The sequence below is a fragment of the Hipposideros armiger genome, unplaced genomic scaffold (genome assembly GCF_001890085.2).
Source record: "Hipposideros armiger isolate ML-2016 unplaced genomic scaffold, ASM189008v1 scaffold_337, whole genome shotgun sequence".
NCBI lineage: Eukaryota > Metazoa > Chordata > Mammalia > Chiroptera > Hipposideridae > Hipposideros > Hipposideros armiger.
This window is the reverse complement of record NW_017731687.1, coordinates 990,339-1,002,938: the sequence shown is the minus strand read 5'-3', so window position 1 is coordinate 1,002,938 and position 12,600 is coordinate 990,339. Positions and strand designations below refer to the sequence as shown.

Genomic DNA, 12,600 nt, shown 5'->3' with positions numbered 1-12,600 from the left:
CTAGACTGAAGAACAAAACGACAGCAACTTGTCTGTTCCCCTTCCCCCAATTCCCCAGCACTGTTCCCATCCCCCCAATTCCCCAATAAAAATCTTCAAAAAAAAAAAAAGGCAGATAACAACAAGTGTTGGCGAGGATCAGAACCCTCACACAGGTGAGAGCTCTCCAGGCAAAGGACCGGCCAGTGCAAAGGCCTCGGAGGGAGAGGAGCTTGGCATGCTGCAGCACACGTGCCACACATACCTCCCCATGCACACGACACACGACACACAAGAGGACGCGCAGGTGAGGGTGGCGTAAGAAGAGCCAGGTGGTGGAGGCGGAGCCTGCTCTTCCAGGGCTTTACAGGCCGTGGCGAAAACTTGGCTTTGATTCTGCCTGTAGGGAGATGCCCCTGGAGGTTTTTAAGCTGAGAATGCAAGGTCTGGTTTGCATAAAAACCTCTCTGGCTGCTGTGCGGAGTTGGAGTGGAGTGAGGAAAAGTGGAAGCAGGTGGCCTTGTTGGGAGTCTGTCACGATGGGCCAGACCAGGACAACGGTGTGTGACGTTAGGGACGCAGCGGGGGGATGGAGAGAAGTGCTCGAAGCCCGGTCACAGCCACAGCCACGAGGGGGGTCGTGGGAGATGAGGGACCGAGGGCACTTGAGGGTGACTTCTAGGTTTGGGGTGTGCGCAGCTGGGTGGGCTGAGGCGAGGATGCTGGAATGAAGACGCGGCCTGGCAGCAAGGCGGGGCGGGGCGGGCAGGGAACGGAACCCAAATGCTGGTCTTCCCGTGTTAGGTTTAAGGCGCCTGTTGGATTTCCAGGCAGAAACAGTGACTCAGTTATTGGGGTGAAGCTAGAGCTTGGGGCAGACCTCGGGGCTGGAGACATTGGGGGTCGTGGGAGATGGGCAGTTTAGAGCCGCAGGCCTGCACGCATTGCTAAGGAGGGGGCTGGGGGAGCAGGGGAAAGGCACCCCACTTCCTGGTGAGGCCTCGTTTGCCTGGGTCCTTTGACAGTTTGTCTCTATCCCAGACCTCGAGGTTGGTGGACAAATCTCGTCCCCCTCACCCAGCTACTCTCCCCTGCCCTATCCTCTGTGCCCCTCAGAAGACAGGTTCTTCTGTCCATGGGCATTTTGCCAAGTTTATCTAGAGTTAGCAGAAGGATTTTTAAAATCTAGGGCAGAAGGATTCTTAAAATCTGGGCTGCAAGGCACCCCTTTTCTTTTCAGTTTTTTGCATTTCCCTTTGGAAACATGATATGTAAGGCAGACAAAAAATACTTTGCTATAGGACTGGGTTGGTATAGTTCTGGGCAGACGATGGTTTCTTGCCTGTTTTACTCCTGTGGGTTTTTTTTAAAGGCACCAGTTTGGTTAGTTCATTTAGTGAACAGGATTAAGCGCCTCTGTGGTCACAGCTGTCCTCTGCCCATGTCTGGTGTTTAGGCCTTTTCTTGTGTCTTCTTATCTGTTTGTGTCCCGACACTGGTTCCCCGAGCATTAAAATGGTCAATACTTGGCTATTTGTGAATACTCCTTACACTTCTTCTCGAATGAGCCATTCGAGAAGCCCTCAGGGAGCTCACAGGTGACTGAAGATAAGATTCTAGCCACTGAGAACGGAAATAGTGCCTCAGAGAGGGCTCAGGTGGGAAGCACAGACTTCACTCAGAGGGTCGGGGGCCTTCAGCAGGAGGTGACCCCGAGAAATGAGTCTGGCCCTGAGAAAACTAGCTTAGAATGTTCTGGGCAGAGGGAACAGGTGAGCAGTGCTCAGAGGCCAGAAAGCACGGAGAGAGGCATGGAACGCAGTCAGCGAAGAAAGCACTTGGGGGGTCAGTGAAGCACAAATGCGGAAGCGGGAATTAAGGTTGGAAAAGGGGATGAGGCCAGACCATCCAGAGCGCCCGGGACGCTGGCCGAGCTGTCTGGACTGGAGCCTGCCGGCCTCGGACGGGCTGGAGGTCCGGGCAAAGCACAGCACTGGCCGGGGGGCGCCGTGCCTCAGGCTGGTTCTCACGGCTGCAGGCCTGGTCCAGACGGCTGCGAAGGAGCCCGTGGGGCAGGAGTGTCCTTCACACACTTGCGGCTCTCGCCAGAGCTGACTTCTGCTTGGTTCTCACGCACACGATGTGTCTTATCCTTAAACAGACGTCAGAGCTTGACATGGAAACCAGGACGAGGTCCCGCAGGAGACGGGCCGTGGGCGCAGGGGTGGGAGGAGCAGAGGCTTCCCCAGAGTCCTGTCGGGGAACAGCGCACCCCTATCTAAGGGTGCATTAGCCTGGCTCTGGAAGTGTGTCTTTAATATATAAACTACACTTTACTTTTATTTACATGTGTATTGATTATATAAAAATAACAGGTGCCTTATAAATATGAAAACAGTTCTGGCGTAAACAGCCGTATAGCCATCTTTTCAAACCTTGGACGTGGCCGTGGGGGTTTTGGGACGATGTATCCCAGATAACCACGCCCTGTCCTCACGGTCAGCCTGATCTCCTTCCTCTCCTGGGTGTTATCAGTGTGTCCTTTTCCTTATCAGCCTCGGAACAAAAACTCTGGGCTTTTGCCCATCTCAAGGGGCTGAGCTCGGCTATGGGAAATTTACTGAGATGGAGGAAGGACAGACAAAGCAGGTTTGCCTTTGGGTACTTGGCCACCCCCGCAACCCCCCCAGCAAGCCCAGAGGCACCGCTGAGACTCCGACACAAAGTCACCTTTAGGAGCTGAGACCCCATTGCCGTCTCCACCCCCCTGTAACCCGTCCTGGGCGGCACGGCCCTCTCTAGGAGCCTGTGCTATGGGTCTGCTGCTGGGAGAGCCGTCACGTGGTTATGTGACCATGGCCAAAAAAATGTTTGCACACCACCAGCCAGGTTCCTCTCCTGGAGCCCCCCACATGGGCATGGCATGGACTGGCCCACGGTACCGTCATGACAGTGAAAAACCAAACTGACCGAAGGCTTATCGGTAGTTATGGTTATGTAAAGAATAGTGTATCCTGACACTGGAATATTATGCAGCAATTAAAAGGAATGAGGTCGCTCTGAGATAGTTAAGCCATAAAAGCAAGTTTTAGAACAGTGTTACCACTGAGATCTTTGAGCAAAGCAAACCACACACAGAGAACTATGTATCCTATCTGAGGGGAGGGGAGCGGAGACTTGTGTATCTGTTTGTGAAGGTGCTTAGATGAAGTCAGCCAGGCTACAGCACAACGGTGGTTACTTCCGGGAGAGGAATGGGATTAGGGAGCGGTAGTTCCTGTATGGTTTACATACAGATAATTTCTTTTTTACAATGAAAATACCCATATATTTTGCAGGCTTCACAAAGTAGGGGGGGGGCTGTGGGTGTGTGCTCTGAAGTAAAAGACACACGAAGGCAGCTCCTGAAGTGTGTCCATTGGTTTGCAGCCCCTGCTGAAATCACTACAGTACTGAAGGTGTGCATAGGTCCCCTCACCCCACGCTCGCACACGCGTGTGCACACACAAACATGCACACACACGCACAACACGGGTCTTCACGTTGTAGAACCGTGCTGCTGTCCCTTAGCATTGGCTGACATGAGATAATGGAATGCAGACAAAGCTGTGCGAGCCTTGTGTTTCTCACATGCCTGCACCCTCAGCCAGCCTGTCCTAAAATGAGCATTTTGCCTTCTATTGACTGACTGATTAATTTTTTTATCAGAAAAGATTCCGGCCGAAGCACCCCCGGAAGTGGGAACCTGGGCGGATGGCAGAGTTGAAGATGAACTGTCCCCAGAAGAGATACAGATGGTAAGGGTGTTGTCCGCCTACTCGTTTATTCGTAAGAATGTTTCTCGGAGTCTGGGGTCGTCCTAAAGGAGTGCCCTGGCCCTGATTTTCATACTGAGGTTTTTCAATTATAGATAAATGTTTCAGATACGATTTTCCCACTAGATTTCCTAATTCTTGGTGTGCTTTTCATATATTTTAAATTTGCAGCAGCATAATTAAAGAAGAAATTGCCTGGGAATAATTTTACTAATATTAGATATCTTTTTAGCAGCAGTAAAATGTCTTCTAGTCTAAATGGTTTTATAATTGCTGTGCTGGTGCTTTTTGCTTGAATTGCTGGTGTTGTGGTGATTTGAAGAGTGCATACATAATGACTGAAACATGCAGAGTAACACCTGAGCTGCTCCTCACTCCTGTTAGCTACCTGTTCTCTAGTTGCCAGTTGTCGTGGTCCATTATCTCCAGGTGAGTTTCAGAAGGAACCTGACAGGTTTGGCAGGAGCCCCTGCCAGCGCGTTGAGGGCAGAGTCTGTGCAGCTTGTCTGGACATGGGCCTGTCCCAGCTGGTTGGAGCGCGTCCACCTGACTGGGGACAGACATTTCCTAGAGCTGCCCTTGCTTACGCTGCCCTTCACCTGCAGAGCTGAGCAACTGGCTCCCCCACAGCAGCCTTCTGGGGATGGACCCAACCAATGACACTGTACATTTACAGCAGTTCACAGGGGATGGAACTTTTTTGTGCTCATCTTCTCCACAACATCACTAGTCACACGAGGGGGTGCTGGGGTGTTGCCGGCTCCTGACGTTGCAGACAGCAGTGCAGTGCCGTGCCCAGGCTCATGCCTGAGGTCCCGCAGTGAGGAAGAGGCAGGACTCGCTGCTACTGAGCGAGCAGGTTTCCAGCCCAGCCTCCTGATCAAGGTCAGGGGCAGACAGCCCCGAGCCGAAGCTTGGCCACGGAGGGACCCACCCAGTCTGCTCCCAGCCGGGAGCCTCGCAGACCCGAGGGCTCCTTCGCTGCCTTCATGCCTTGGAGGAATCACGTGTTAGTCCTCAGACAGGCCCTGCCTGGCGCCCACCCTGAAGTGGCCCCAGCCTCTGCCCCGGGCCCCCTCCTTCCCGCATCCCTCCACAAAGACACAAGCGCCAGGAGCGTGGAGTGTCTGCTCCCACCGCCCTGTTCCCAGAGCCTAGAACTGCGTCAGGTACTATTTGTTGAATGGATGAGTGACTTTGAGGAGTATAATTTAAAAGCTGTAGGTTGTTTTAAATGGGAAGGCAGGATCATCAGTGGGAACTACTGGAATATTCTATCTAGTTTTAAGTTGCTACTATTATGATTATTTGTACTTGTGAATGCCTTCTTTATGCCAAGCCTTTTATATGTCATCTTGTGTAAACTTCATAACAATCCGATGAAGTAGCAATTACCTCTCTTAGGCAGTTGAAGAAAACAAGGCACAAAACCGCCAAAGCTCCCCCAGGGTCCCCAAGGTCACACAGCCAGCGGTAGCACAGCTGAGCCACCTCTGTCCGAGGCCTGGCTCCAACCCTGCACTTTGTCACCGTGTCACAGTTCACGTGAGTCCCTGGTGGCACCTGGTGGTCAGGGTCAGTGCAGCCTGCCCAGGAGCTGCGTGACAAACTGGTGTGGGCAGCCTGGCAGAGGAGTCAGCCAGCCACTCGAGACCCACAGAGTGGTGGTGCCCGCAGGTCTGCAAGCTGGGTCCCACAGGGGTGGCCATGGCTGCCAAGGGTGGGGGACTGGCTTGGCTCCTCTTCCTCTCCACACTTCCTGTTTCTCCTCCAAGCCGCCTCGCAGTGGGACTAACCACTGAGGAAGCTGACCCACGAGGTGAGCGCATCGGGCACCAGCACACAGTGGGCGCTCATAATTGCGTCCCCTCGGCCTTTCTTCTTCCAAGTGACAAAGAGTAGCGAAGAGTGGCAAAGGCCAGCCATCCCCTGCACAGGGTAAAGGGACTGGGCGGTGCCCGGGCTCTTGGGTCACAGCTGCACATGCGCGGGGAAGGGCTGTGGTGCCTGCTGCCTTCGCGGCAGGATCAAAGGTCATGCGGGGTGGCAGCTCAGTTGAGTTTTATGTTTTATACAGTTCAGTTTCACAAATGTTTATCCGCCCAGATGAGTGGTTTCCCCTTTAAATTCTGCACCTTAGAAGCTGGAAACTGATTCCAAACTATTATCCATGACTTTCCTAGGACTTGCTTTGTGGGGGGCGGGCTCCCTCAGAGCCTGTGGTACCTTCTTTGGAATAATGAGTGGAGCTCGCTTCATTCTTTGTAGACAAGAACAATCCTGAGCTCAGGAAGTACCTCAGACACCTTAGGGTGGCCTGCCAGGCCCACCCTCCTGCAGGCCCCTCCCCTGTTCCGGAAAGCACATCTGACTTGGAGCCTGTGCTCAGCGTGCGGCAGCCCCCGCAGGCGGTGCCCAGAGCCTCGCGGTGCAGAGGGCAGCTAGAGCAGACTGCAGCGTGGGCTCCAGGTAGCTGCCGCTGCCCATCCGTTGGGAGATGGCGAGGCCTTGGCCAGAGAGTGGCAGTGAAGGCAGAGATGGAGCTGTCGGGACAACGGACTGGCCGTGTGCTCATTGGAGGGCAGTAGGCAGTGTGAGAGTGTGTGCGGAGCAAGCGTGGGGCTTTCTAGCTTGGCCAAACAGGATGCTGGTAGTCGGGAGAAGGCAGGGCGCGCACACGGTGGGCAGGCTGGGGCGGGCCACAGGGGAGAATTGCACTGGACAGGTGTGAGTCCCAGGTGGCCGTGGGACATCTGTGGAGGTGTCTGGTGGGCGCTGGGATCCGAGGTTCTGGCTAAAGATGCGAATGTGGGAGACATCTTACTGCTGGCCTTTGAAACAGCATGTGCAGGAGAGAGGAGAGAGGGACCAAAGACATCACCCCAGGGACACGCCACCGGGGGCAGGCCCAGGCGAAGAAGCCAACACGTGAGTGTAGAGAGCAGTTAGATTCTGCATGGCAGAATGATGGCAGAAGTTTCTTAAAATCTCATTGTTTTTCTTCAATTTATACACAGTAATTTCAGTAATGAAAATGGTGAGTCATGTTCCCCCAAAGAATGAAACATGGCCACGTGTGTGTGTGGGAGATGAAAATGCGTCCAGCACACTCTCTACATTAGGAATGAATGCGTGTGGACTTAGGCAGAATTTATCTTCTGTTTGGGACTTGAATGCGCTGCACTGCTCTTCACAAAGGAAATGCTAGAATGATGATGGTTTGCCAGCGGATTTTGCCTTCTCCTCTAGGCGTGGTGAGCCGTAAGGTTTAGTTGACCTCCGCAGACGTGTGGTCTGGAAGCCACTGCAGGGGTGTGTGGAGGGTGGACCAGAGAGGAAGGCGGGCACGACGGTGCCTGTGACGAGCCGATGTGGGTCCCACTGAGAGGTGATAAAGGGACGTGGGCTTTGGGACTAGGCCATCGGTTAGGAGTCCTCTTTGTGTCACTCGCTGTCCGTGTAATTTGGGGCAAGAAAATTAGCCTCACTGAACTTGGTAAGAACCCACAGCCCCCCAGAATTGTTGGGAGCGCAGGAATGTGTGGGCGGGCACCTGACAGCTGCTCCCCCGGAAACTAGCCCGTGCCGTGCCCTGCCGCTGTCACTGCAGGTGCCCGGATGTGGCTTAGCGAATGCCGATGACAAATACGGTCCATCTCCCCAGGCTCTTCGCTCCATAGTGACTGTTAGTTGATGCATCTCACTGCGTCTCACTGTGCTGTCCTAACTGAATCCCGTCTGAACGCACGCCACTGGCCATCCCCGCTGGCCATCCCCAGTAACGCCTGATTTTTCGTCGCAGCATCGCTGACTAAAGTGGTCAGAAGCAGCAAGACCACCCTAATTCTCATTGTGTTACTGCCAGTGGATTGGGCACAAGGCTGCAGTGTTCAATACTTTTATGACAAGCTGTTTAATGTTCAGTTAAATTCTTTCTTAATTGGGAATAATAGCTAAGCACCATCTTATAGTCTGACTAACCCAAACCTTATTTAAAAAGACTTAACTCTGAAAATGAAGAGAAAGAAATGCTACACTGTTGGTATTAAATTGGAAAGTGTTGTAGCAAATTGTGGTCGTAATTCATAATCACTGTTTTGGAAGTTTTCCTCAGGGTAAAATAACAAATTAAGCCCTATAATAGCAATTTAATTCATTATTTCACCCATAGGAGTAGTTGTTCCAGGTTCCCAAATGGCTGCAGAGCACTGTGATTTCCGCGATAAATTTCCGTTTCTAACCCATGATGCAGGTATCGCCGTGCCTCTGCGGAAGCTGAGCCGACGCTCTGTGGTCGGCTGAGCGACCACTGTTTCTGATGTTACGCTGAGAGTAGGCCTCCTTCCTGAGCCCAGCGCAGGCTGCTTGCCTCCAGCAAAACCACCTGCTCTTACTGGCGTGTTCCTTGGAAGGCTTTGTAAGGACCTGAACCTGACTTCTGTTTTTAAATATGCTGAAAGGTGTCTTCAGCCTCTGTCCCTGAGGTGGCCCCGGAAGCGCCTGCGGGCCGGCTGGCAGGGCTGGCGTCTTTGGCCACTGTCAGCTCACGCACTGAGAACACAAAAATTGTTTTGTTGTTGTTGTTTTTAAATTGTTATTTTTTTTAAGTGTTTGTGTTTCTTTTTTTTTCCCCCAAAGATTTTATTGGGGAATTGGGGCCAAGTTGTTGTCCTTCAGCCTTAGTTGTGGAGGGCGCAGCCAGCTCAGCTCAAAGTGCCGTGTTCAGTCTTAGTTGTGGGTGGGCACAGCCCACCATCCCATGCGGGAGGCGAACCGGCAACCTTGTTGCTAAGAGCGCACGCTCTAACCACTGGGCCATCCGGCCGCCCATCGGCTGCTCAGCTCAGGCGCAGCTCACTGGCCCATGTGAGAATCGAACCAGCGTCCCTGTTGCTCAGAGTTTGTGCTCTTAACCAACTGAGCCACTCGGCCGGCCCGAGAATTGTTGATAGAATGTGGAGGCCACAGGCGAGAGCTGGAGTCTAGACCCTGGGGAGGTTCCAGGTTCCAGGGGACACAGGGTCACAGAGCCGAGTGTGAAGGGGTTTGGCACAGAAATAGCACATCTGGAAGAGCCCAGAGCGGGCCTGGCCCCTGGGCTCCTGAGCAAGGGGGCAGCGGGCTTTGTAGGCCAGCCCTGTGGGTTCCCGCCCCAGGGGTTCCCAGTCTTCCGGTTCATTAGCTGCTTTGGGCTCTTTGCAATGCAAATACTTCTCCTGGCCTCCTTTTATACTCAAAGGAGTGTGATTCTCTTTTTAAAACTATGGTAAAGAGGATCAGATTTCTGTAACAAGACACTTGCAAAGTTAATTTGTGTCCTTTACACCAGATTATAAACCCTTTTGTGGGAGGCCCTATTGAAAGTCTGACTGACTTTACATGAATAAAGCAGTTAAATAATATTTCCTAACACACGTGGAACACACACCGTGTGCCAGGTACCGCTCTGAGCACCTGAGTGGCTATTAGTGTATGCCACCCCAGGGGTAGGGACTGTGGCTGGCCCCATCTGCAGAGAGCTCCCAGGTGCTGGACTCCTGAATGTGACGCCTGCCGCTTTGGCTGGGGGCATCCGTCTGCTGTACTTTGATGTGAGGCCTTAACAGAGTGGAATGAGCCATGGAAGGGAGCCCAGAGCAGCAGGCTGGCTGCTGGCATGCTCGTAGGGCCTGCGTGCCCACCTTACCCTCTTCTAGGCCCTCTGCCCCCTTTTCAGCGACTCACATGGGTGGATGACGTGTTTCCTAGTCTGCGGCAGGTCTGCCCTCCCAGGCCGATGCGTACCTCTGTCCGTGGTGCTGACCGTGCAGACCACGCCTCTCATTCAGCGTCGCGCCTTGTGAAGTCCCTGTCTGTGGGGACAGACACCAGCAGCTGCACTGCCAGTGAGCCCCAGAAGATGACGCTGTGCCCGCATTTCTCATGCCTGAGAGATCGGAATACCAGGAGTCACAGCGGCCCTCTGGAGTTTAAAGCCAGAGAGGTGGCAGGGGTCTTCAAAGCATTTAATGACTCATTTGCGTATCTGGAATCTGGCTCCCAGAGTAAATAATAATTAACATTTAGTAAGTGCTTATTGTGTGCTACGCACTTAAACTACTTAACACATATAGCACATGTCTTCCTCCTAACAATGCTATTAATTATTATCCCCATTTTAGGGGTGAAGACAGAGGCACAGAGAGGTTAAGTTACCTGCCGAAAGTCACACAGCTTAGAAGGTGAAGGAGCCATCCCTCCCACCCTCAGGATCAGGCAGGAATGGATAAGAGTCACCACATCTGTTCACAAAGAAACCGACAGGCCACATAGGCCAGTGACGGGTCCAGGGTCACCCGAGGAGCACCCACGAGGCCCCGGCATAGCCACCACCTACCCAGCCACCTGCCATTTATCTGGCTGCTCCATGTCTCAGTGCAGACGAGAGGCGAGGCGTGCAGGTTTGCCCTTGAGACCAGAAACCATCCTGACGCCGGGTGCAGGCGGACGCCCGCCGCCTGGCCGTCACTGCTGCTGCCTTGCACTTGGCTGTGGGAAACGGGCGCAGTTTCACTGTAACCCCGGCCTCGGAGCGGAGGGAGGGCTGCTCTGGGCCGAGCTGCTGGCACGCCTGCACGCCTCCCGCAGTCCTGCCCACTCCTCTCCCTCGAGGCATTTGTTTCCCTCCCTTCCTCCAGGGCAGGTGCTTCTCAGGTGGCATCAGGAACTGCGGGGTGGAAGGAAATCCGATCCCACCTGATGCTGCTCACGGGAGGCTCTTGGAGAAAGTTACCCAGAGGCCTAAGCGGAATCGCAGCGTAGGCCACATGCCCTCCAGTTAGGGAGGACACAAGAAAGCTTCGTTCTCAAAGAACATTCCAGCTGTAAATCATCTCAAACCCCTGGCTAATTTCGTTTGCCACAGTTTCAAGGCATAAAAGGACTGTGGGTTTAAAAGGGCAGGGCCATATTTTATCGTTGGAAAAACTCAAAGAAAATGGCCCCTGCCAAAAAACAAACAAAAACACCTGAGTAGTTACCAGGAGGGTTAACCAAGGTAAATTAGCACCTGCCTGCTGAATTAGTTGTATTTCTCCTTAAATATGGGACCCTGAAGTAACTGTTGACAGTTAGTAGAGCTGATACTTGCAGACTCAGAAGTGAAATCTTATTCTCTTACTAGCCTCTCTGATGCCTGATTGGAAGGGCCATGCAGTGCTGTGTCAGCAGGGCACTGCCCGCCGCTCTGCCCCTTCCAGAAGCTCTGCCGCCCCGCCGTTCTGACCCAGGAGGTCTGGGGCGGGGCAGCCAGGACTGAAGTGTCATGCCCTCCCCCCTCCCTGTGCAGGGCTCAGGGTCCAGAGAAGATGGACCACCCGCCCCAGGAGGGAGGACAGGCCCCGAACAAGTGTGAGTGCGTGATGGGGCCAAGTGCAGCGCAGCTTTTAGAGAGGGGGCGACAGAAAGTGACTACACCTGCCCTCATGGCCGCCTCACTAAGAAGGGGCCATGCTGAGGACAGGGACCAGCCAGGGGATGAGTCCATGCCAGGCCGAGAGCCAGCCTGTGCAGGGTTGAGGCGGAGAGCGCGGGAAATGTCCACGGGGAGGCGGGCAGCGGCCAGAGCATGGCCCACACTGCACCTGAGACCTGAGCTGTAGGGCGAAGCGCAGGGCCAGCAGAGAGCAGTGTGCATGACCTGCATTGCAGATCACTCTGACCAAGGAGTGGAGGACGCACTGAAGGAGAGAGATGGAGGGCAGAACTCAGGTGATAGGGTAGGAATGAACATAGCCAGTGTGCCAGGCAAAACTGGCAGACAGGAAGGGGGGGCGCCAGCACGACATGCCCTGAGGAGAGGGGATGGAGGGGGCCCTGCCCAGAGGAAGTGATGCCTCCCTGAGCCTCCAGCGGGAGCGAGCAAGGCCCAGATGAGCGCTGAGGGTGCAGGGGGCGGCGAGCGGGTCAGCACAGGGCCATGCAGGGGTGAGGTGGGCCAGGTGGTCCTCACGAGTTCCGGAACCACGGCCTTCCTCCATTAGCGCTTTACTCAGCAAGTGACCAGGTTTTGAGTCAGACTGCAAAGCCTCTGGACAGCAAGGACGTGCCTCTCTTTGTCCCCCCACAGTGCCTGGCACAGGAAGTGCCTCAGAAAGTCTCGGTGGGTGTGACTGCGGCTTTAACAGATGTGACAGAAAGAATGTGTGAGGTTCCCAAAGGCTGGGCTCAAGGAGGCGCCCACCCTCCAGCTGACAGGCACGCAGGGTGTGTGCGACACACGCACAGCTTATTACAAGGCAGAGGGGGGTCCCATCCTAAGAGGTTTTCAGAGATGCTAGGTCCAGGCTAGAAAAATGGGAGATAACATCGAGCCCGGGGCCTGGGGTGGTATCATGGAGAAGGTGGCGTTTGAGCTGGGCCTGTGGGACCTGGGAGAGGAGATGGAGGACACCCCTGGCTGTCGGCGTGTTCAGGGAGCTGATTGGGCGCACGAGGGCAGAGTGTGGGCCGTGCTGGCGAGGACAGGTGCTCCCGGCCCCGCGCCGGGGTGGCGCTTCCCCGGCTCCATCCTGCTGCTTGGCCGGCATCACACTGGCAGGAACGGCCAGTCCCGTCCGTGTGACGAGCTCCCTGGGTGTCGCGTGTTGGGTGGCCGTCCTTACCCAGCCTGAGCCCCAGGAGTGCAGCTGCTCTGGCTCCCGGGCCTGCCCCTGATGGTGGTTTGGCCAGGGCGTGGCTCTGAAATGACTGCGTCCCAGTGCAGCTGCCACTGCCCTTGCTCTCAGCAGAGCTGCTCGATCTCACTACCCTTAAAAGCAACGGTACC

At 54.4% G+C, this 12,600-nt stretch overlaps 1 protein-coding gene across 1 annotated transcript in view; it reads left to right on the top strand.

Annotated features, from left to right (window-relative positions):
* The window catches only part of STX18 (syntaxin 18), a 115,455-nt gene that overhangs the window by 98,135 nt on the left and 4,720 nt on the right, over positions 1 to 12,600 (top strand). Inside the window, exon 7 of the mRNA XM_019661162.1 lies at positions 3,688 to 3,776. Coding sequence (XP_019516707.1) covers positions 3,688 to 3,776 — 89 coding nt within the window. The remainder of the gene's footprint in view (positions 1 to 3,687; positions 3,777 to 12,600) is intronic.